General features: G+C 50.2%; 1 protein-coding gene across 1 annotated transcript in view; it reads right to left on the bottom strand.

Annotated features, from left to right (window-relative positions):
• Positions 1–8,996: 8,996 nt before the first annotated feature.
• The window catches only part of C5H10orf67 (chromosome 5 C10orf67 homolog), a 54,732-nt gene continuing 40,378 nt past the window's right edge, over positions 8,997–23,350 (bottom strand). The window contains exons 15-16 of the mRNA XM_066627623.1: positions 22,787–22,880; positions 8,997–9,064 (exon numbers count right to left, since the gene is read on the bottom strand). Coding sequence (XP_066483720.1) covers positions 8,997–9,064; positions 22,787–22,880 — 162 coding nt within the window. The remainder of the gene's footprint in view (positions 9,065–22,786; positions 22,881–23,350) is intronic.

The following is a 23,350-nucleotide window of genomic DNA, read 5'->3' as shown; positions in this document are numbered from 1 at the left end:
TTGTCTCAGCCTGGCAATTAAACTTAAGGCCACTGCTTCTCCCCCCCTCCCCGATCAGCCAATTAAATTTTATGTCTCCTAATTTTTCACACAGGAAAAAAAAAAAGTCTCCGTGCTGGCCTCTAAAGACATTGATTTTCCTGCGATCACCTGGCGTTCAGACCTTGGTTCCATTTATCAAGAGGAGGAACGTCAGGCGTTGCCTAAAGTGACTCTGTTACCATAAGGCTCTCACCATCGCGGCCTATTGTTTTGCCTTGTTAATAACTCATTACCAGGATTTAACAAATCCACCATTACATATGTTTTGTGCCTCCATATTTTGATCCGTACGATTAAGCAGATGTTACGATTGAAAATGGGGAAGTCCAAGGCTCCCCTCGGCTGGCTGAAAGAAAGAGGGCAAGCCTCGCACGACGAGCGCACAATGAGATGCAGGAGATGCTCGGGGAAAAAAACCTGCCCGGCCAATAAACAGACTCCGACCTGCTCCATTGTGCGCCCGGGGGGAATAATTAAGTTTCCTGGGGAGGGGGCCGCGGGCCTTTCAATGCCCAGATCACAGGTGCGGGGTGGCATGCTGAATGATCCGCCTGATTTTTGCCAAGCTCAAGGGCCCTTCTCGGGGACTTGCGAGCGGGGGGAAAGCACGGCCACTTCTTTTAATGCGCAGCACTACTTTTAAGGCGGACAAAGGGGCGGGGGGAGGGGAGGCTGAGTGCCTGGCCGGCGAATGAGGCGCGCGCCGCCGCCGCACAGCACAGCCGCCTCCTCTGCCGAGCGCACCGCCGGCTTGGTGCGCAGGGGCCTCCCCGGGCCTCCTCGCAGCCTCGCCGCCCGCCCCCCCGCCGCCCCCCCCGGCCTCAGTTCACCGCCCGGGGAGCCCCCCCAGGCCTCAGCCGGCCTCCCCGGCGCTTCCAGCCCGGCGCTGCAGAGCGAAGCGCCTCTCCGGGCGGCTCGGCCAAACTCTCCCCAAACTCTGAGGCGAGCGCCTGGGGAGGGTCCCCGCTTGGAGACGCGCATGCGCCCCGCCGTTCCCCGCACTAGCCGGGGCTCCGGGGAGCCCGCGAGGAGCCCGCTCTGGGGACTCCCGGGAGGGGAGGACCCCCCGCCACGGCCCCGGGCCGCCTCCGCGCGCCCTCGAGGCCCTGAGGGGCAGGAAAGGGAGCGCCAAGCAGGGCTCTCCGCCCGGCCTGGCCTCGTTGCGCATGGAGGTCTCCAAGAGGGGCCCTGCCAAGGCGGGCCGCCCTGAGACGGGGGCGCGCGGGGGAGGGGCGGCCCGGCGGCGGAGGGCACCCGCAAGGCAGGGCAAAGGGGCCGCGCTCGCCTCGGGCCCGGGACGCCCCTCGCGGGCGGCTGCCAGAGGGAGAAGAAGCGGGTCCCCCTGGCAGGACTTGTGCCGCCGGCGCTCGTCTCCCGCTCCTTCCCAGCCCTGCCTCAGGGCGCCTCCTGGGCTGCCCGCCAAAGGCGCCCGCGCAAGGGGGGCTCGTCCTTGACCTCAGGCCAGGCCGAGGAGTCCCGCTGCAGCCCCCGCAGCCGCCGGGCTCCTGCGCCGGGCACGCCGACAGCGGGCCCCTCTCCTTCCCGCGCACCTGCTCCGAGGCCACTTGTTGCGCGGAGCGCCTGTCAGGCTGCCAGGGGATGCTCTGGCGCGCGGAGCCGGGCTGAGGCGGGCAGGCGTGCCGCCCCGGCCCAGAGTGCCCACCCGAGCCTCTCCCCCGGGGCAGGGGCTCGGGGCAGGCGGAGCGGAGAGCCTGGCGCCGGCGCCGGCTTCCCAGGGCCACCTCCCCGCGGGCTTGGCCAGGCCTCTTCCCCGCGCGTTCCTCTGGCGCGAAAGCCAGTGGGGGCTCGAGGGGCGTTTGGTGAGGAGTCCTGAGCAGACGGAGAGGACCCCGAGCCTGCCGAGGACCGGGGGCTGCGGGCCAATGCCCGCCCGTTTCCAGTGCCGGGCACCTGTGCCGATGGGCAGGCAGCCACCGAGGCCCCTCAGGGTCTGGGCACGTTGGTTCCCTGGCCTCAGGGCTGCGCCGGTGCTGGAAAGTCGGACAGGGCTGGGCCCTGCAAGGGCAGGAGGCGAGGCCAGCCTCAGGGCCCCGTTCCTGGGAAGCCCCGCGGCAGCCCCGAGCGCCCCACGTGCTCCGGACGCCCCCGTCAGTCCACCGGGGAAGGAGCGGCCGGTTTGGAGGTCCTGGCGTTGCCTTCCAATTAAAGCGATCCGGCCTGTGGGCAGCCGGAGCCGTTCTCCGCCCCGGCGGAATCTGGGGGCCCCAGCAAGGAAGCGGGCGGGGGACACCGAGGCCCTTTGTGAGGCACCCAGGCGGGCAGCCCTGGGGGAGAAGGAGAGCGCTCGCCTGGCGGGCAGCCGGAGCTGCTGGCTGGGAGGGCGCTTCCTTCGGCAACAGGCCGTTCCCACGTCGGGGCGAAGCATTCGGGACTCGGAGCCCAAGCCCCGGCCTGCCTACTCAGAAGTAAGTCCCATGAGAGTCAATGGGGCTTACTCCCGGGAAAGCGTGGCCAGGACTGGAGCCGGCGTCCACGCGCGCTTGGTGGAGGGCCACTCCTTTGGCTGGGCGCTCAACGGGCCCCCTCGCCTTCCCGGCGCTTTCAGCAGGGAGCGAGAGCCCTTGGATGGCTGTCCAGGAAGGAGAGCCTCGCCAAGCCGGGGCTGTGGGTCCATTTCGCAGGTGGAGCAGGCGCCTGACAGGCTCGGCCAGCGCTTGCCCGCCCCCCCCCCAGCGGGGAGAGCGTGACAGGCCAGCTGGCTCCGTCTGGCCCGTGAAAACCCCCCTGGGCGGACCATCCGCCGCGACAGCGACCTTTCCGCAGGGGAGCCCGGGCGGCCCTTTGACCGCGCGGGCCACAAAGGCGCCGTGCCTCGACTTTTGTTGCTCGCAAAGCCCGGAATCCGGGGCGAGAAGGGCTGTCTCCGGCTTTCTCGTGCCCCTCCGAGAAATACGGGCGCGAGGGTGGCGGGCAGCCCCCCTCCCTCGCGGGGACCTGGGCGTGCGGAGGAGGCGCGCTCCCCTCCAGCCTGCCTCCCCTCCGAAGGAGCGCTCCGCCCGGGTGTGGGGCGACCAATTTCTCCATCTTTTCACCATCTGACAATCCCCGGACATGCCTCCCTCCCTGTCACCGGGGGTGGCTTGATCGATGGGCCGGAGGCGCCGAGCCCTTCGCCAAGGTCAAGTTGAAGAGTCTTGCCCGGCTCTTGTTTAACTGGAGTTTGGTTAAAGTTGGTTAAGTTGCCTCTGCTTCTGGGGAGGAGTCCCTCCAAGGCCCTTCCTCTTGATGTCTCTCTAGGGTTGAGGGGGGGGGAAGGAGGGGGGAGGGAAGTGGAGTTATTTTATTTCCCCCCCCCCCCATTTCCAGTAAGAGTTGCCAGGAATGCTTGAAACTCAACGCAGTGCAGGGCCCAGTCCTATCCAACTTTCCAGCGCTGATGCAGCCACAATGTAGCCCCCAGGTAAGGGAAGAAATGTTCCCTTACCTTGAGGAGGCCTCCATTATTGTCCGTCCCCCCCACTGTAGGATGCACAGGGTGACCAGATCCAATGGAGGACGGAGCGCCTGTACCTTTAACCACTATATAGAAGAGGGCTTGTGGGCAGGTGCAGCTCCACGCGGAAGGGTTGAAAAAGCTGCACCTGCTCACATGCCCTCTTCTGTACCGTGGTTAAAGGTACAGGCACTCCCTCCTCCACTGGATCTGGTCACCCTGAGGATGCAGCACATGCCCCCTTGGCAGGGTTGCACCAGTGCTGGGAAATGGGATAAGATTTGGCCCCCGGAGGGGCGAGGAAAGGTTCCGGGGCGCCACCAGGCCAGGGCTTCTTCTGCGCTCGCCTTTGGCTCTGCACACGCAGGGATCTCCCTTCCCACGTGCCTCGGGGGGGATAGCCTTGGACGAGCCGGAGTCCCGCACTAGACGGCAAGGGCTGCCCAAGCGCCCCTTTTTCCTAGCCTTGAACCTGTTGTCTGCAGGGCTCTTTGAAGTCCCTTTTGCGGGGCTCCCTCCCCGTCTCCCCTCGCCCCTCCGCCGCCTGCTTCCTCCCTTTCTCGCTGGCTGCGAGATGATTGATCTCGGTTATTCAGCCCCACTTTTATTTACCTTGCAAAAAAGGAGAAAAAATGCTGGGGGGGTGGGGGACACCCAAAAGTGATAAATGGCAGATATGCAAATCGCATTGAAAGGTCTTGGAAGTGTGTCTCGCTGGAGCTGAATGAGGCCTTGCAAGCCGGTCTGTGCGCGCTGGGGACCCCCGGGAGCTGATCAAAGCCCCCCATTCTCTTTCATCCCCGGTATTCTCCTCCAAACCCTTTCGATACAATATGTTTCCAGGATGCCCTTAATGGGCTCGGGACACAGAACTCATTACAACCTGGCTAGTTCGGCCGACCCTTTTGTTCGGAGGCAGTGGGGCGGGGGGAGGGGCGAGGTTCTGCTCCTTGCCAGCTCCCTGAATTGCTAAAGCCCGCGTCATTTTTCACGAGGTCTCGTCCCCATGTCCTCAAAAGACCAGCTATGAAACCGCCTTGGCCTCTCCTGGCATCAATTACCCCGCTGTTGTCCGGGCGATCTGTTTTCCCCCCATTATCTGCATTTCTCAGCAGGAATTTTTTTTTTTTTTGCAAGCACTTTTATTTTTTTGCAGCTGCCAGTTTAACGATGAATGCATTTCTATCACTCTGGGGGGAAAAAGTAAGACCCAAAGTTGCATATGATTATACACTTCCCTGGACACGTTTTGGTGGCCACATTTGGAGAAAAAAAAAATGTGGTTCATTTTTTAACAGACGAGATTTAGTTCGTATTAAAAAAAAAAAAAAGCCCTACATGTTGTAACTTGCAAGGTCTCTCCTCTTCATTCGTCAGAATTAGGCACAAGATGGGACGCATCAGGTGTTGATGTAGATTAAGCTGAGCCTAATGCAACAAGTTGGCTTCTCCAGTCAAGAATGTCTGAAGTCGTTTGACTCAAGTCAGTAGCAAAATTTTTCACCCAGTATCCCACACTGTGGTTGCCCCTTTTCAAGCTTCTGTAGAGTAAACTGGGTTGGCAGTGCAATCCTATGCATGTCTACTCAGAAGTAAGCCCCACTGTGTTCAATGGGGCTTACTCCCAGAAAGTGTGTGCAGTATTGCAGTCCAAGCACGACTATAAACTCCAAGTAAAGCTAAATTCGCACGTGTAAACCCTTCATCCCATGATTGCAACAGCAAAGGGGCACTTGTCAAGGTGGAACACCTCTTGTGAATTAAACACCCCCAAAACAACGCTCAGCTCAGTGAACATCGCTTCAAACACAGTGCTGTTCCTTGGAGAGAGTTCACACGAACACCTCCGAGTCAAGGAGTGTGGATCAAGGCGAAAGTAAAGGGGACAGTTTCTAGTGGTCCACCTGCGTCCATGGCATAGCCCTAAGATTCAAATCAGTGGAATTATTTTCCGAGTAAATAAAAAGAGGTGGCGTAGCTAGAGGGGGTGCAAAGCACTAAGTTTTGCAGGCGCCTAAACATGCAAGTGGCCCCTCCCCAGGCGCCTGCAAAACTTAGTGCTTTGCTCCCCCCTAGCTACGCCACTGCACACGTGTACCCGCCCTGCTGCTAACTACCATTCGAGTCAGGTGTTTGGATATTGCATCCTTGATGTCCCTAGTCCACACAACAGCCCTGCGAGGAGGCAGCCCAATCCTATTCACACTTTCCTGGGAGTAAACCCCATTGACTCTAATGGGACTTACATCTGAGTAGACATGCCTAGGGCTGGGCTATGAGCTGCTGCCTGAAGCGTCCTGAGACGGTTGGATTTGAACCCAGATCCCTCCCATCGAGCTGCTTCCCGGGATGTAACCGATTCGGAGAAGCTCTTGGCTTAGGCTTAGGCTTGAGCTCGGACGCGAGTGCCCTGCCGCGGAGCTCCCGCTTGCCGGGGCAGCGTCGCTGCTGCGTCTCGAAGCGAGTCCCTCCGCTCTCTTTCCCCGGTGGGTATCGCAAAGGGCGCTGATTGGTGGGTGGGAGGGAGATGGCTGGCCGCCAGTTCTGGGAAAGAATCCAGCCCTGACTCCGATTAACCCTCTCTGGTGAAACTCTGCTGGAAACCCACTCACCAGCCATTGCCATTAATCTACTTACTAATTAAGGGCCTTCCTTTCTAAAGGGGAGGAAAAAGCCTTTCTTTGGCCCAAGTGATGGGAGGAAGTTTGAAAGCAGCGCCAAACTGTGTCCCGCAATTCAGCCCAAGGACTAGATGCTTGATATATAGCGAGAGGGCGAGCACCAAGTTTCTAGGGCAACCACAACCACCCTTGGGAAGGCGGTGGGCTTGCAGGCTCCAGGGGCATAGCCAAAAGAGGGCAGAGCCCGGAATAGCTCCGAAGGGGAGCGAGAGGGGCCGCTTGCGCGCTGCAGTGAGTGAAGCTCCCTGCAAACCTTAGTGCTTTGCCCCCCTCTAGCTACGCCACTTCCCAGATGCTTCCCTACAGGACGGCTCTCTTCCAAAAGATGAGCCCAAGCCTCATTTGGAAGCCCTGAACTCCATTCTGGGGCTACAAGCCTAGGCACACTTTCTTGGGAGTAAACCCCCTTGAACACAACGGAGGAGGCATGTATAGGACTGTGCTGTCACTTGCGTTGGAAGGATGGTGGGTTGTGCTGGTAGGGTGGCGTAGCTAGAGGGGGGAAGACGCGCTAAGTTTTGCAGGGAGCTTCCCTGCAGCTTGCAAGCGGCTCCTCCCCCTTCCCTTGGGAACCATTCGCCTCAGTTTCCCTCCCCCTCCCCACATGGCTGCAAAGGGGAGGGGGAAGGAGCCGCTTCCACACTGCAGGGAGGCTCCCTGCAAAACTTAGTGCGCCACGCCCCCTCTAGCTACACCAGTGGAAGTGGTGCAACTGACAGCCCCAGGAGTGGGGGACAGCTATGGTGTTTAAATCCCTCTTCAGTCATGAAGGGATCTTGACCCAAGATTTATTATCTTAATTATTTTTCACATCTTTATATCACCCTTCCACCAAGGAGCTCAGCTCAGTAAGAATTACGTTCTTCCCAGTGGTATAGCTAAGGGATCTGTCACCAGGATCTGGCGCAATAATTTTTAACATTCCCCCCTGGTGCCAGATACCACCCCCCAGGTGATCCTTGGATCCAGGAGGTGATCCAAGGTCACTTTTCCCCCCCCTTGGGTCCACTTTCAGGGGTGAGGGTTGGCACCACCTCAAGGTGGGGTACCTGGGGTAATGTACCCCCCCCGTTAGCTCCCATTGGTTTCTCCTCTCCTTTAGTCTTTACAACAACCCTGTGAGGTAGGTGAGGTTGAGAGATAATGACTGGCTCAAAGTCAAGCTTCATGGCTCAGTGGGGGCTTGGTGAGGTTCAAACCCCCTCTCATTGGGGGTTTGAACCTCTGTCTTTCAAGTCTTAAGTTCATCTTCCAAACCCACTACACCATTCTGGCTCTCAGCTTCATCCACTTAACAGAACTGTTGCAATGAAAAAAACAAGTGGGAGGGGGGAGAGGTGGAGAGAACTACCTATATCATCCTTGGAGGAAGGCTGGATAACAATGTGAGGAAGCATTACTGTGCACAGATCCAGAGGCAGCCCCTTTCCGCTCTCCTCATGTCCAAGGAATAAGTCTCAGCATTGTAGTAAGCACACGATGGAGGTAAAAGATTAATATAAATGCATCTGAAAAGATTAAAATGTGGCCTTCTCAATGCTTGCTAGGGTTAAAAAAAATCAATGAAATTTCCAAATAGAGATTAGATTCTGGGCAAGGAATTTGGACAAACTGCTTGGCTGCAATATTACAATGGGTGATGAGTCTATCCCCAACATGCAGTCACAGCCCAATCCTAATCTGCACTGGAACAGGCAGGCCACTTGGCCTGCCCCATATCCAGCATGGGGTTGGAGCTACCTGTAGCTCAGCCTGGGGCAAGAGGATTTAATTCCCCTTACCCTGGGTAATGCAGCAGCAGTGTCAAGGGGCCTATTTGGATCTGCACCACCTAAAGAAGTCCTAGGCTGCCCACAGGCCCGCCCTCCCCAAACCCCTGCACCAGCAGGACTCAGCTGGTGTGAACATACCTGGGTGCTGGCACAGTGGGGCCCGTTCTGGCCTCTGGAGGCTTTGGCAGCCTTCTCACATGGTGGTGTGAAAGTGCACTTTCACAGCACCTTCAGGTCCGTGCAAGGGACTTGCACTAGCCCAAGGGGCGGTTAGGATTGGGCCCTTAACGGCGTAACCAGTGCAGAGCCTGAGGGTCACCTGCCCTGGACCCTACACCAAGGGAGGCACATGAGTGCCTCTCTGGCTCTACCCTTGTTTTGGAAGAGGCGCTGCATCAACGAATTCTTCTTGTTGCCCTGGTGCTGGCCTTCCTGATGGCACTTCAGTAGTGCATGCCTTTGGGTGCTTTCATAAGGCAGCACTGATGATAGAATGCTAATTTTGCCAGAATGCTAATTAATAGGATTGGACTGTTCAACTACAATCCTATGCACACTTTCCTGTGCAATAGTATAGGCCCCATTGAACACAATGGGACCCATTTGAATAAACCTGCATCAGACTGGAGGCCATTAATAATCTTAAACAGCTATTACATGATGGCCCAAAGAGAGAGAATGCAGGTGTATGGGGCGGAAATCACCTCTTTATTATTATTTTTTTTAATGAAGAAATTAACCTCAATATAGCTCACCAAGGAGAATGAGCAAAGTGGATGTCAAATAGAAATCATGGATTTTGACCATGCTCTGTGTTCAGAAACCTTGGCCAGGAATAAAAATGAGCAGGTGGGATAGTTTTGGAGCCACCTCTTTTGCTCACAGGCTCCTCCACATCAGCTGGAGAATGGAGGTATTCATCCTCTCTAGACAGGACAGCTTTGGATGGAGATCCTTTGAGTGAGACCAGAAAATTGTGGTGGATTCTGTCTACCCCCTGTTTTCTTTCTTTCTTGCCCACTGCCCCCAGGTGCCCTCTACCCTATATCAGAGTAGAGGAGTAGTGGGTGAAGGCACATGTGGCGCTTCCTCAAAGTCTTCTTCATAGTCAGACCCTGAAGAAGAGGAAAAGAAAAGAGGATATCAGTACCTTAAACCTGTATCAGTGGTGTTGCTAGGACGTGCGGGGGGGGGGGTGGGCTGCACCAGGTGATGCACACAGGGGGGTGACACCAGTACTGGTCAAAACCTTGGTATTTTTGAATAATACCATAATGTTATATATCATTCGATGCATAATTTCATAATTGAAACAAACCACGTTGAAATATCTCTACTCTAAAAAGTTATAGCCAAAAAGTCAGTGGGAGTGGGGCAATGGCGCATCACCATGCTCACTACCTGTGGTATTGCCCAGCCCACTGCATGAGAGCAAATCCATCATGGGGGTGATACGCTGGCCTTCCGCACTGGGTGATGCAAACCCTAGTGATGCCACTGACCTGCATATTGATGCCAAGTTCACTGCACCTCTATTATTTCCCCAATGCCAAGGGTTATGAGAAGAGCAGGTGTGTGTATAGCTGCTTTTCCCCAATGTACTCTCTGGGGCTAAAGGAGTACATGGCCTGTGAAAGTCAACAGCACTTATACACCATACCAGTCTACTACCAGATGCTTTCTCCACCACTGAAAATCACAGTCCTGTTCACTAGCCCAAGAGCAGGAAGATTGGGGAGAGGCCATAGATGAGTAAAAGGGCGCCTGCCTTGTATGCAGAAGGTCCCAGTTTTAAGCCCTGGCATATCTAGTTAGAGCAGGGAAAAACTTGTGTCTGATACCAAGGAAAGTCACTGCCTATTTAGTATAGGCAATGGAGACCAGGGTGAACAGTGGCAACCCTGAGATTTCACCAGGGATTACACTTGTACACCTTTTAAAGTAATACTGAATGTAGACTTTATTCCCTTTATCAAAATACTTTCTTTAGCCCTCTATATATCCAGCACCACTGCTTTTACAATGCTAACTAAGAGCCCAATCCTGGGTTTGGCGCCGTAGCTTTGTGCCGCTGCGCATCTGGTGCTGGGCTAGTGTCAGGCTGGTGTGGGGTGGGCACCCAGCCTCTGCAGCTTGGTGGTCTCACGGGGGGAAGGGAGTGGGGAGGGAGGGAGGCAGGTCTGTGGAGCTCCGCTCCACCGGATCCTTTTGGTCGGCGGTAAAGTGAGTAGCCCCATTGCAGGGCTGCTTCCCTTATCCGGGAGAATAATAATAATAATAATAATAATAATAATAATAATAATAATAATAATAATAATAATAATAATAATTAATAAAGGTATTTATATACCGCCTTTCTTGGTCGTCAGATTTCTCCTCAGACTTTATTCAAGGCGGTTTACATAGGCAGGCTGATTAAATCCCCGTTGGGATTTTCACAATTGAAAGAAGGTTCTATCTTTCAAGAACCACAACATTCAGATGTTTCTTTCTGATCTGGTTTCACATTCTGGCCTCCATCCTCCCACGCTCAGAGCAGATGGAATAGCTCGGCTCAGCTTGTCAGCCGCTTCAAGGTCACACGGGGCCGGTGGCCTCGAACTGGCGACCTGTGGATGTTATCTTCAGGCAAACGGAGGCTCTACCCTATAGACCAGACCTCCTGCCCGACAAAAGTCCCCTTCTCCCAAGGTGCCACCTGCAGTAGCCCAAAGCACACAGGATCTAGCAGCAGCCGTTCTCGGTGCCACCAAGGCTGGGTGCCCCAGGCAGCTCAGGATTGGGCTGCTCATCTGTAGAGAATATATTCTTTTGTAAAACTCATAAACGATAGTTTTGAAGACCTGCAAGTGGTGTAGCTACACCATCTGACATCTGGGGTACAATTTTTTTTTAAAGTGCCTTAAAAAGGCACTTCTGGTTTTTGCTAAAATCTGAAGGGCCTTTCTAAGGCCTCCAGCAGGCCTTCTGAGCTCTTGGAAAGGTACTTCAAGTTTTTGCCAAAAACCAGAAATGTCTTTCTAAGGCATCTGGCAGGCCTTCCGAGGCTTAGGTAGGCCATGTGCAGCCTCTCCAGGCCTCAGTAAAGCACCCTCTGATACCCCCCAGGCATGGCACCCAAGGCAATTGGTCCCCCACCCCACCCCTTAGCACGCCACTACGGATACAGATTTATCTTTTTGTTCTCACAATAATCTTTTGAGGTTGGTTGGGCTGAGTGAGAAACCCGATTGAAGGCCACCTAGTGAAAACTGTGGCCAAGTACAACCCTAAACCTGAGTCTCTCCTCTCCAAATCCAACATTCTTTCCACTTCGTCCCTCTGACTATATGGAAAGACAGTGACTTATATTAGTCGATACTTAACTCCTAAATAAATGCTACTCTGCACCCAACATTTGTAATAGAGAAGGGTCCTGCAGAGAAGAGGGGGGGGGGGAGAAATATGATGGAATCTAGTTGCTTTTCTTTTAAGGAAGAATTTCTCAAACTGTGGGTCGGGACCTACTAGATGGGTCTCAAGCCAATTTCAGGTGGGTTGCGTAACGACCACTGAAAATGCAGAGCTGAAAATACAGGGTACAGACCTGCTGGACAGGGTGGGATCCCGGTGAGAGACAGGCACAGTGCTTTGCCCTGAACAGGTGGGAAGATTTGATGCTGGAAAGGGGTGAGGGCTGTGTGGTTGGAGAAGGATCCAAGTCTGCCTTCTGCTTTGATTTCCAAGCTGGAATGTTTGAATTCTGAGCTGTGCAAAATAACAGCATGAGTGCACTGTGTTATGGGACCTTTGGCTGATCGCAGCTTAGGTTTGAAGCCTCAATTGATGACGTCACTTCCAGCCATGACCTCACTGCCAGGTAAGTGACATCATTTCTGGTGGGTCCCAACAAATTGTCATTCTTAAAAATGGGTCCTGGTGCTAAAACGTTTCTTTTTCTCTCACTTTTCTCTTTCATACACCCTGCCTCATCACACAGAGCGTGGACCTTAAGGATGCCGTGTGAAAACTTGAGCCTATACCTGCCTGGAAGAAAGTTGTGTTGCAACCCAGGGGGGTTGTGTATACATGTGATGAATTTATTGGAGGAAATTAAAAAATAGTTTCCTCTTTGGGGGGGGGGAGAAGAAGAGTAGCTTAAGCAGTGAACCCCCCCCTTTTGGGTATCAACCCAGGGAACCTCCCTCACCCGGCTGACTGCTATTCAATGAAAAAAGATGGCTTGTTAAAGTTGCAAAAAAGAAGTTATTTACTTACAGTTCCATTGAATGTATATTTACAGCATCTGATTAGGATCAGAGGTTTAGCTGTTACTTAGAGATAGCAAGGCCCTAGAGCTGCCTCGCCCTGCATGCCATGTGCTCAAGATGGCGTGGGCATCAGAGCCCTGCTGTGTGCCATCTTAACAGGTCAGTGGTCAGAGGACAAGAGAGGAAGTGCTCGGAGGAGAAGGGAAGGATAAAGGGTTGGGGCCACACCCCCACAAGGATCACAGAGAGAAAAGGTAAAAAGAGTAGAGTCACTGGGTCATAGCTTGACCCCTTCTGGACAGCAGACAAAGTTGCATCAACTCCAACAGAATTTAGGATGGGAACTTTCTCTCCGAGGCTGTTTCACCTGCTGCAGTGTTCCTATACAGAAGCGGCTTCTAAGTTGGAATTTAAAATGGGCACGTAATGGAAAGAAGCTTCAATGGACAAAATGAGAGGCTGACTGACAACAACAACAAGGTATTTATATACCGCCTTTCTGGTCATCGGATTACTCCTCTGACTTTATTCAAGGCGGTTTACATAGGCAGGTGTTTCTAAATCCCTCAAGAGGATTTTTACAATCATAGAGGTTCTCTCTTTCAAGAACCAACAACATTTCAGAATGAATCTTCCTGGTTTGGTCTCACTTCTGGCCTGCAGTTGTCCCACACAGGCTGACAAGCAACTCCATCTCTCACATGGAAGGCAGCCAAGACGCTTCTTGCTCACGCCAAGAGCAGGTGGAATCACTCAGCTTGGCTTGTCAGCTGCTTCAAGGTCTCACCATTCAAGGTGCCGGTGGCCTCAAACTGGCAACCTTCGGATGTTATCTTTGGGCTAACAGAGGCTCTACCCTCTAGAACAGACGTCCTGCCTGCAGTCCTGACCAGACTGACAGCACCAAGAGAGTAGAGTGAGCATCTTTTTCCTGACAGAGTCTCTGCGCTATGCAGTTGCCTAAAAGACTGAAGTTCAGCAGGTGCAGTCATTGCCTGTCACTGCACTTCCATGCTAGGAGACTTGCTCAATTTCTGTCAGATGCAGCTGTTCAAAGCACAGAAACTTCTGTCAGGGGGGGAAAAGGTGGCAACTCTATTGTGGATCCGGCCGAAAATCCTCAGGCAGAGAGGAACACCACAGAAAAGGGAACTGATGTTCTCTTTCACATGCTGTGGCCTTAATTGACATGTGGGTCTCCATTCCAGCTGCTGCGCAAACCTCTTATTGTTCATGCACATATTGAGGCTGGTGCGGAAAGGGATGTTTCGAAGCTTTGCAGTTAATCAGGTGACGTCACCAATGCAAGCAGTTTGTGAAATACTGCTGCCCTGCTATGGTCCTTCCAGAGTTTGGGAAGCAGGTGCCCATGGTGGCGTCCCCGAGGGAATCCCTATAAATAACCAGCCTCGGTCTCCATTGGGAGGTGACACAAGCAAGCCTCTCATTCTTTTACAGGGACAGCCACAGCCTCCTGCTGAATGGCCCGGGCTAACCCCTTTGGGACTCACTCCACATCTCTCCACATCTGCAGCATTAACCTAGTTCTATCTCATGTTATAAAAATGCCACAGACTGCCTTATTGTGCATGGGAATTCTGTAAAGGTAAATTATATTTTACATGTAGTCAAACATTGTATGTCCTCCCTAACTAAAACGTGATGTCAAATTATTTTGATTGCCCATTTACAAATGGAACCTTATTTAGAGGCAACAATAAGGTTCCAGTAAAATAATTAGTATTTTCAAGGTGTTCAATGTGTTTTAGATAGTCACCTATCTATCTTGAATTTTTTTTAAAAGGTGTTTCAATGTGATGGAGTTCTGCAAAACATCAGTCCACCTACAATTTAACAAAACAGCCCCAGAAATATATGTGCAATCAACAGGATAAGTATTTAAACAATGATTTTGCAAAAGCTCACTGGAGGAAAAATATGCCCACCCTATCTTTCTAGACACATTACTGCCAGATGCCATTATCATGAAGAAGGCAGTAACTAAACCAGAACCTTGCAAAAGGTGCATGAAACATGAAGCTTCCCCAGATATTTTGATGGCCAAAACAAAGCTAAAGGTAGAACAACAAAAAGCTGTGGAGAGCAAGCACCATGAAAAAATCAACGAGCAAAAAAAAAAAAAAAAAGCACACAACTCAGTTTCTTCATTTCAAGCCTCTCTTTGAGTTTCATAGCAAAAATTGGATGCAAATATCCTAAAAAGACTAATGACATTTCACAGGTAATGCAATTTCGAAAGAAACACTTCCATGTTTTCTTTTCCAACAATGTGCATTTTTGTAAACTGCTATAAATTGCAATTCAAAAGCACTGATCTCGCCATCCCCAATCATTTTTTATACTGATCAAATGAATGCAGATACTCCCACTTGGGAGGGGCAACATGACATTTCACTTGACAGTTCTAAACAGGTCACGGACCTTTCACAGACCCTAAGGCAGTGGGAGGGAGCGCTTTACAAAACCGTGTAACCAAATCAAACCAATGGTTACCCCCTTTCAATACCATTGGAATGGTTTGCACAAAGCTCATTCACATAGCAGCGCAGAAACTGAAAGGATGGTCATCCAATGGAAATGTCTTTTCCTTTGTTTGAACTTAACAGAGCTCCAAAAATACTAGGAAACAATTCCATTTGGGACAGCAAAACCCCAAGCAAACACTGTACATACCCTCAGAGAGGGTACATTAGACACTGAGGTCTGCTTAGATGTTTAAAAGTGCCTGTGCAGGCAATATGGAATTGCGTATGGACATTTATTGGAGATGTTGCTTTGTTTGAAGCCATCGACACAAAGACACAACATGGCTGCCCTGGAGATGACCTATTGCTTTCAAGTTGCTCGAACACATCAGAATTTCCATTGTTAAGGTTGATTAATTGAAACTGATAAGTTACCATGAATAAAGATTGTTTTTCTGTTTAATGTGGTGGGCCTGATTTGGTAAATGCTTCATTCATGTAGCCTTGCAGTGCAGCATATGGGCAAGATTCATTCAGCATCGCAAACATACACAATTTATTATGCTTGTATGGTCACAGCCAAAAGGCCTTTCTAGTTTAATGTCAAAGTCTGAATGAAAAATTCCATTTAAAGAGTCACTAGTAATGTCACGTGTGAATTTTGTCGCTCAGCCTGGCTTGAAGCTCCCAGCTAAAATTCAAACCACCAAGGAAAGAAACATCTAAAAAAGTTTAATTTGAGGGGGAAGAAAGCAGATCTAAGAGACATAGGCCTTCTTTCAAAACAGGCAAACAATTTATCTGAAATGTTTGTAGACGCCTACGACGAGGGCACATGTTGTGGGCTGGTGCCACCCCGTGTCACAGACTACTGATAAAGTTATCACTATAATGTTTCAATAAGATATGGTCCCTGCGGCTCTCAGATTCAACATTCCTAGGCCACTGTTAGAAGGAAGGGACTGGTTTGCTTAATAAACAAACTCTTTGGAGAAAGAGAAACTGGAGCCAAAGCTCTATGAAGGACTTAGGTCTCAATGATGCTACTATACCAGAAGAAGCTCTCCTAACATTGAATGGAGATTTTTATTAAGGCTCCTTATCAATTAAATAGCCAGCCACTGTTCTTCCATTTTATTTTTTAACCACAGTACTAAATGCAACAACAAAAACAACAACAACAAAACTCAACCTCTTTTTGATGACTGTTCCTACATGCTCGGAAAACTTTTGGCAAATGCTGTATTAGAAATCCAATTTTGACACAGGTATAAAAAGTCATCCTGCTGTTTGCTCATGCAAAATGCTTTCATAGCAGTGCCAAATACCAAAAATGGATTTGAACTCGCACGTCTGGAGATTAGAAGGGTCACTTTTGGTCCCTCTCCTAGTGGTGCCCTTAAAGCACATGCTTTTATTCTCCTTCTTTCATTCCCATGGCATAGGGAAAGGTTCTGCACTTGAGGATGAGTGGGCAACAGAGGCAAGAGCTGGGTCCCTTCTTTGACACTAGAAGGATTTCATGGCCAACAACAGGGACCCCTCTGAAGGTAGGTCCAAGTCTATGAGGAGGGAGTTGTATGTTTCAATTGACATATTTAACTAGAAGAGGGGGTCAGTTATTTATTTGTAAGCTTTAAATAAAATGGGCACCCAATCCTAATTTGCGCTGGCCAAGTGGCCTGCACTGTATGCAGCCCAAGGATGGTACCGGCTGGAGTGCAACTCAGAGTCAATAAATAAGGGTAAATAAGACATTTTCCCCCTTACCCCATGTTGTGCCCAGCTACCTGTAGGGGCTACTCAGATTTGCACCAGCAAATTTGCTAGCGCAAATCCAAGCAGCCCATGTAAAGTTGCAGGGACTGAGAATGGGGGTTAGGATTTGGCCCGCATTGCCACTCCTTCAATGCAAAGCCAATCCCGCCCCTCCCAGGCCCAATCTGCCTTGGGACCACCCTACCCCCAAATGCCCCCACTTCCATTCCACCCTCATGCCACCTTCTCCTGCTTCCCGCACCGGCCTGCCTTGGCCATCGTGAACTCACCCTGACTGGACCGGAACCGATGCAGGGAGACTGGTGCATGTCCCTATGATAGTATGCCAGACTTAAGAGTAGTTACAAATGTGCTTTCTGGCACGTTCACAACAGTCTTGGGCTGGCGCAGGGGGCTGGCGCTGTCCCAGCGCAACTCCAGGATTGCACTCTAACAGAACTTACGCGTGCCTTTCTCAGAAATGATGCGCAATGTCTGATGAATTGTGTTAATAGTGTAGCAGACTTGGAGTGATAATTTAAAGACACAAGATAATTTAAAGATTCCCATGTGCTTTGGCTCATAAGGCACTGATGGCTTCAAGCCAAGTCAACAAACTTCAAAGTTTTGTGAGGCAGTTGAGCACTGGCAGTGAGCCAGAGTTATGTGTTAGTCATTCTGGTAAGGCACAAGCATGCATGTTCTGGGCTAACTGGCTGCAGCTGGGGAATATACTGCTGGGATCTCCTGGCCATGATGTTACTAGATCTTCCCCACTTTAACAAAAGCAAAAAAACAGCAATAACAAAAAACCAAACACTATCTGAGAAGGTTTTAGCATTTTACCCATTTGCAGGTAACAATCTAAAGCATCTTTCTCATTTCATTATTCCTCCATCCTTAAGACCATTCATGCTTACCTAGAGCAGCTGTGCAACATCACAAAGTATAACAAAGAAAACAAAAAGTGTCCACAGGTGTTAAGGAATAGGATGTGTGAAGGAGAAAGAAAAAGTCATGACTAGTTTCACCCATAGGCATTAGCTGCAACATCTGTGAGCATTTGAATGCATTAGTTAGTTGAGAAGTTAGGTTGGTTGGATCAGCCTCCCAGGGCTTTGCAATGACTTAGGAATGGAATCCCTTTTGCAGATTGCCTGTCTCACCCACTCAGAGCCCTAGGGCTTGAGGTGGGGACTCAGGCAAAATTGGTGGCACAGGTCGTTGTGTGGCACCAAGGTGGTGGCTACTCTTGGATTCTGAGCTAGGGTTCAGGGGTCAGCCAGGTAAGGTACTGGTTGATGGTTCATGCCTATTACAGGGTCACCAGGCCAGGCCATCCCCTGAACCATCAGTAGCAGTGGTACTGCCCAATACACCACTATGGGCGACACGCTACAGGACTTGACCCCAGACCCCAGACCCCAGCAACCTGCTACAGACCACCCAAGAAGTGGGAGGCAGTAGACACACTGCAGAAGCTGCCTCAGCTCAGGGATTGTGCCTGCCTTATAGTTGGGTGCATATATTGTAAATCTCAGTTATGTTACTTGTGGCCACATGTCAGGTTGTCTTGTCACTTATTTGCAGGTGTGGGGGCAACAGCTGAACTGCAACATTTGGAACTGTGCACATTTCTGCACTGTACTAAGTAGGGAGTGTAGCCCTTCTTCAAATGCAGAATATTTTCAGTGTGATAATAAGGCACCTACATACATCCCCTGTTCACAGCACAGGTGACAGAAAGTCAAGTGGACTTGTATGGCATAGACAAGGTAGCTCATATATGCAGTACAAATGCTTCAAAGCACCTGTGATTTATAGAAATTCTCAAAGCTGGAAGGGAGGGAGATAGATAAGACAGACAGTGAAATGAGATAGGGATCTGGAGAGGAAAGCAGTATATGGCCCTTTAATTTGGGGAAATGTTCCATTTGTAAGTCAGCGCAGTAAGTTTCAATGTGCAATGGATTCCCCTCCCCCACACATACACCATGGGTTATCACTTATTCCTGCCTGTTATCTACTACCCCCCTCAGACTCCCACTTCTACCCATTAAGATAATTGTAGATAGGAGTAGGTTTTGAAACCAGAAAGAACATCAGCATATGGTCCAGCCCAGCCTTGAAGTAAGAGGCCACCACTGATGAGTTAAACATCTCTATTCAATACGTGCTTCAACAAAAGTTCAAGGGGCACAGCTGGTTCACAACAGGATAGCAGAATGCTAAGAAAAAGAAAACCCTAAATCATGATCCAGCCAAAGTCAAGCACTTTGTCCAATAAGAAAGAGCTGTGTGCACCAAACTCTTTGACAGAAATCCTGAAGACTTAACATGGGCTAGAATAGACCATGCCTCTGTTCCATTTCTGTTTTTCTCTAAATGGCAATATTTGCATCTTTTTCTTTTTCCTCTGAAACTAACTGCAAACATTCCACTGATCTGAGCAGAAGACCAATTGCTCAATTGTCAAATGATACTTTTAAGTTCTATACTTCAAAGGGGCTACCAAAATGAGTGAAATATGGATTTCAAATTTATTAAAGATTCCTTGTCATGGCCTTTACTGGAACTGTCTGCTAAGTCTGACCTTCCTCTTAACCCCTTCTTCTCGGACTGACAAAGTCATTTGAATTAGAAACAAATAGTGTAATCTATCAGAATAATCGGTGCTGCTACTGTGCATCAGAAATTCCTGTTTGAGCTTTCTCTTGTTGACAAAGTGCGCAAAGAGCAATTGTTCCTCGGCCTTTTTATCTCAGGGATTCGTGTCTTTCTTGCTCATTAAGACAGTATCTATAGATTACAACGCAAATAGTGCTCTTTGGTGGACTGTGAGAAAAGTCTGTGAGTTTGGTATCAGTCTTTTCATAAATAAGCATTGTAAACAAAGTGTGACCTGATTCATCAAGGATATACCAGCCCCTATCTTGGTGATACAGCAGATGCCTTACATGCAGAAGGTCTCAGGTTCAGAATAAATAAAGTGGGGTTTTATGCCTTGCAATAAGATGCTTACTGTTCCTGTCTGTCCCTACCTGAGATGCTCTTGACTATCCTATTTTACTGTTGCCCAACAAGAAGGAAGTCCAACAAAGAAGAAAGGGAGAAACTGATGATCAAATCAATTGACCAGGCCTGATTGAGGAGGTCAGACCAAGTCAATTGACTTCAGGCTGCAGACCTATACACACTTACATGGGAATAAGACCTCTTGAAGCAATAGAAATTGCTGCGGGTTGTGAATTTGTGACTCACTAACTTGACTGAAGCCCTCATACTGAGATCTGTCCCTGTAACTGGCAAAGACGGGTGTGGACCACAGCCTGATGCCAGATTGGGGGGGGGGGAGAGAGGGCAAGGCAAGCTGGGATCTGGCAGGGAGGTGAATGGTGTCACTGTGATTGTGGTGGCAACTGTGGTGTCTCAGCCTGCCCTTTCGGTTGAGCTTCCACAAAACAGACCTTTGGTTTTCCACACATGCCCAAGTTGTCAGGCCCTTCCTGGGGGTGCCAGAAAAGACACCGAGGAGGAAGCTAAGGAGCTCTAACTGAGCCCATGGCAGCTCTAACTGAGAGAGCCAAATGAGTGGTAGAGGAAACAGGTGTCTGGGCACCTCCTCTGAGTCTAAAGTATCAGGGATCTAGTGAGCTTGGAGGTTTTTATGTATTCTGGAATTATTTGAATGCTCAGGTTGAATGCAGAAGTTACAAGTATAAGACTTGTGACTTATACTCACAAGTCATTACACAGGGCTAATGTGGATGACACTGCCTCACCAGTCTACTGACTCACAAGGGAAACAGCAAGTACATTCATGTCTCCCTTGCACCCAGCATGTAATTATATGGGGAGAAACAGAGGTACCAAACTGCCCCTCATTATACGATTGAAATAGTACAGTACTCTAAAGTAGTATTTCAAATATAAAGTGGGGAGATGGGTTCAGATGTTCTGTCCCATATGGTTATACCGTGGCTGGATGGTACACCAGGGAAGGACAGGGTGTGTACAATGTGTGCACGCATGTGCCTCATTGCATGCTTCAGTGGCTTGGTTGGATGGTATCATTCAAACTGGTCCAGTGCAAAATTGCAATGTGTAAGAAAGAAAGCACTTCATTACAAAGCACAAATAAGATGGCCAAATAAAAATGCAGCCATTTGGACATAAGAACAGAAGGAACTGAAGTTATCTACCAGCTAACCTAAAGCAAAACAGTCGTATCAGTTGATCACCAGTGCAGGCATTGGACAGGTTTATGTCAAACCCTGTAAGCTGCAAGAGCACAAAGGAATGCTCCACAACTGACATTTATGTTAATCTGACAGCAGGAAGTAAATTCTGAAAACTCAGAGGACTCCAACAACTTAGAATGAAATTTCAGCCTAGGGTCCTTAAGCAATGGGCGGTAGAGTGAATAAGGAAGGAGCTCCTCTGATCACACAGCCAAACACATTGCTCAGGTGGGGTTCTTCAAAATCTGCTATTAAGAAAGGCAGCTGGCATCACTTGCAAGTGCAGGGTGGGGAGAGGGGCCATAGCTCAGTGGCAGAGCACCTGCTTTGCATGCAGCACAACCCAGATTCAACCCACTGGAATCACCAGGTAGGATGATGAGAAAGACTTGCCTGAAGTCCCATAATGTAGAGGGCACTGATCTAGGTGGACCAATGAACTTCCTGTGCTTCTTGTAAAAGTTACCCTTGGAGAAGTGTTTCTCAGCATTTGTCTCCTCCCCTGTCAAACTGTTTTGCATGGTCCACCTATTGCAGTGCTTCCCAGACTTATTTTGGGATGCTAAACCCTTAAGGAGGGCGGCAACCCAATCAAGGACCTGTAGTGCAGTTAAAATGGCACTTCCAGGCTTCACTGCCACCATCACCACTCACATGTAAAAATCTTGCCTTTTTTAACTGAGGGCACAATCCTAACCCCTTATGTCAGTGCTTTCCAGCACTGACATAAGGACAATGCAGCTCCAAGGTAAGGGAACAAACATTCCCTTACTTTGGGGAGGCCTCTGTGAGTGACACCCAACTGCAGGATGCAGCACATGTCCCATTGGCACCGCTATGCCAGTTCTGGAAAGCACTGACATAAGGGGTTAGGACTGTACCCTTACACATGTTTGGTGGTGGCAACAGCAATAGGGAAGTTTCAGCACTACAGTCACTACCCTCCTTAAGGGAGTTGGGTCCCAAAAGAAGGTTGGGAATGCCTGCCCTGAGGGGTCATGACCCCAGGTTGGAAAACACTGATCGCTTGGAAGTACCACCAGAAGTAACTGGTGATGATATAACCACCAGTTATTTCTAGATTTGGAGACCAGACATGACACAGCATTGGTAAGAGACTCAGGGTGGATGGGAGGGCTTTCTCAAGCATGCAGAAAGCACACACTGGAGCTCTGATCGCCGAGCTGAGCCTCCTACTGCTGCCTGTTGCATTGCTGGTCTCACTGGCAGGTGGTGGGAGTCTGGGGGTCACAGTGTACCACCGGACACCACCTCAAGTACCGCCAGTGATACAAGTACCACTGGTTGATAAACAGTGTCTTAGAGGATGTAATGTGAGACCTTGTAAGGACTGCTATTGGGAACAACCAGATCTTATACACTGTTATGGTTAGGCAATATGGAAGCTTTAAATATATTGTTCTGCCTACTTCCAACACAAGACTGGGCCTTAACTTCTGGTCTTTGGGCAGAACAGAGTTACAGTCACAGAATGGGGCTTTCCCACTTCCCCCTTTTCTCTGCATCCCCTCAGCAAAAATTTGTTACTGAGAGTTGGGGGGAGGGATTTCTGGGACAGAATGGCAAGTAGTATGGGGGAACTGCAGTAGGAAGAGAGAATGACCAAATATTGGAATCCCCCTCTTGTATGAATAGAAATGAGCTTTCTGCCCACGTGACAACATCTTGGATTCAAATCGTTAGAAAAGCAGAATGCAGTTGTGGACACTTTTCAAGTGAAGCATCTACAATCCAATTTTAGCAGAAAAGCACAGAGCAGTGGCATAGCTAGAGGGGGTGCAAAGTACTAAGCTTTGCAGGAAGCCTCACAGCAGCATGCAACGGGCCCCTCCCCCTCCCCTTTGGAGCCATTCCAGGCAGTGGGAGCAAAGCAGAGGCGCATGCCTAGAGTGACTTTGAAGGGGAGGGGCCGCTTGCATGCTGCGTTGAGGGTCTCTGCAAAACTTAGTGCTTTGCGCCCCCTCTAGCTAGGCCACTGGTGCAGAACATGCATGTTTCACAGTAACCAAAATAGACAGCTTATGCCTCGCATAATTAAATGAAAATCTATTCAACTTCCTCTAGGAAATGTCATTACTCACCCCCTTCATATGTGCCAGGAATGTCAATGGTAAGCGGAATTTTAGCAGTACCTTCGTCTTTTGCCTCAGCATCTGTCTGAGGATTTATTCCAGGCTGAATGAGAAATAATTGCTTATGAATGTCACTCAAAGGCCATTGTGCATTGAACTACAACTTACAGTTACAGGTACAATTACTGGAACAGTCTGCCTTGTGGAGTAGTGAGCTCTCCCTCACTGCAGGTTTTCAAGCAGAGGTTGGACAGCCACCTGTCAGGGATGCTGAAGCACTTGCCTGCATTGAACAGGCAGTGCCAGCATGGGTGCAATGCTGGGTCAATGCTGACCTGCAACAGTAAAATTGCTGTCGAAGGTCTGAGTAGACACCTCTGTGCCACAGATGCTTTCTCCAAAGTAACAATTACCCCAAGGGAACAATTTTTCTCTTCCCTAGAGCAGTGGCATTGCAAGGGTGGTGTGAGCCACACTGGATGACGTGCCCCCCCAACCATCCTACCTGCCTTGGAAGGTCAAGGAAGATCCTCTGGTGCATGCAGGAAGGCTCTGGCCTTCCTGCCGGTGCTC

The sequence above is a fragment of the Tiliqua scincoides genome, chromosome 5, assembly GCF_035046505.1.
Source record: "Tiliqua scincoides isolate rTilSci1 chromosome 5, rTilSci1.hap2, whole genome shotgun sequence".
Lineage (NCBI taxonomy): Eukaryota > Metazoa > Chordata > Lepidosauria > Squamata > Scincidae > Tiliqua > Tiliqua scincoides.
This window is presented reverse-complemented; position numbering and strand designations above follow the sequence as displayed.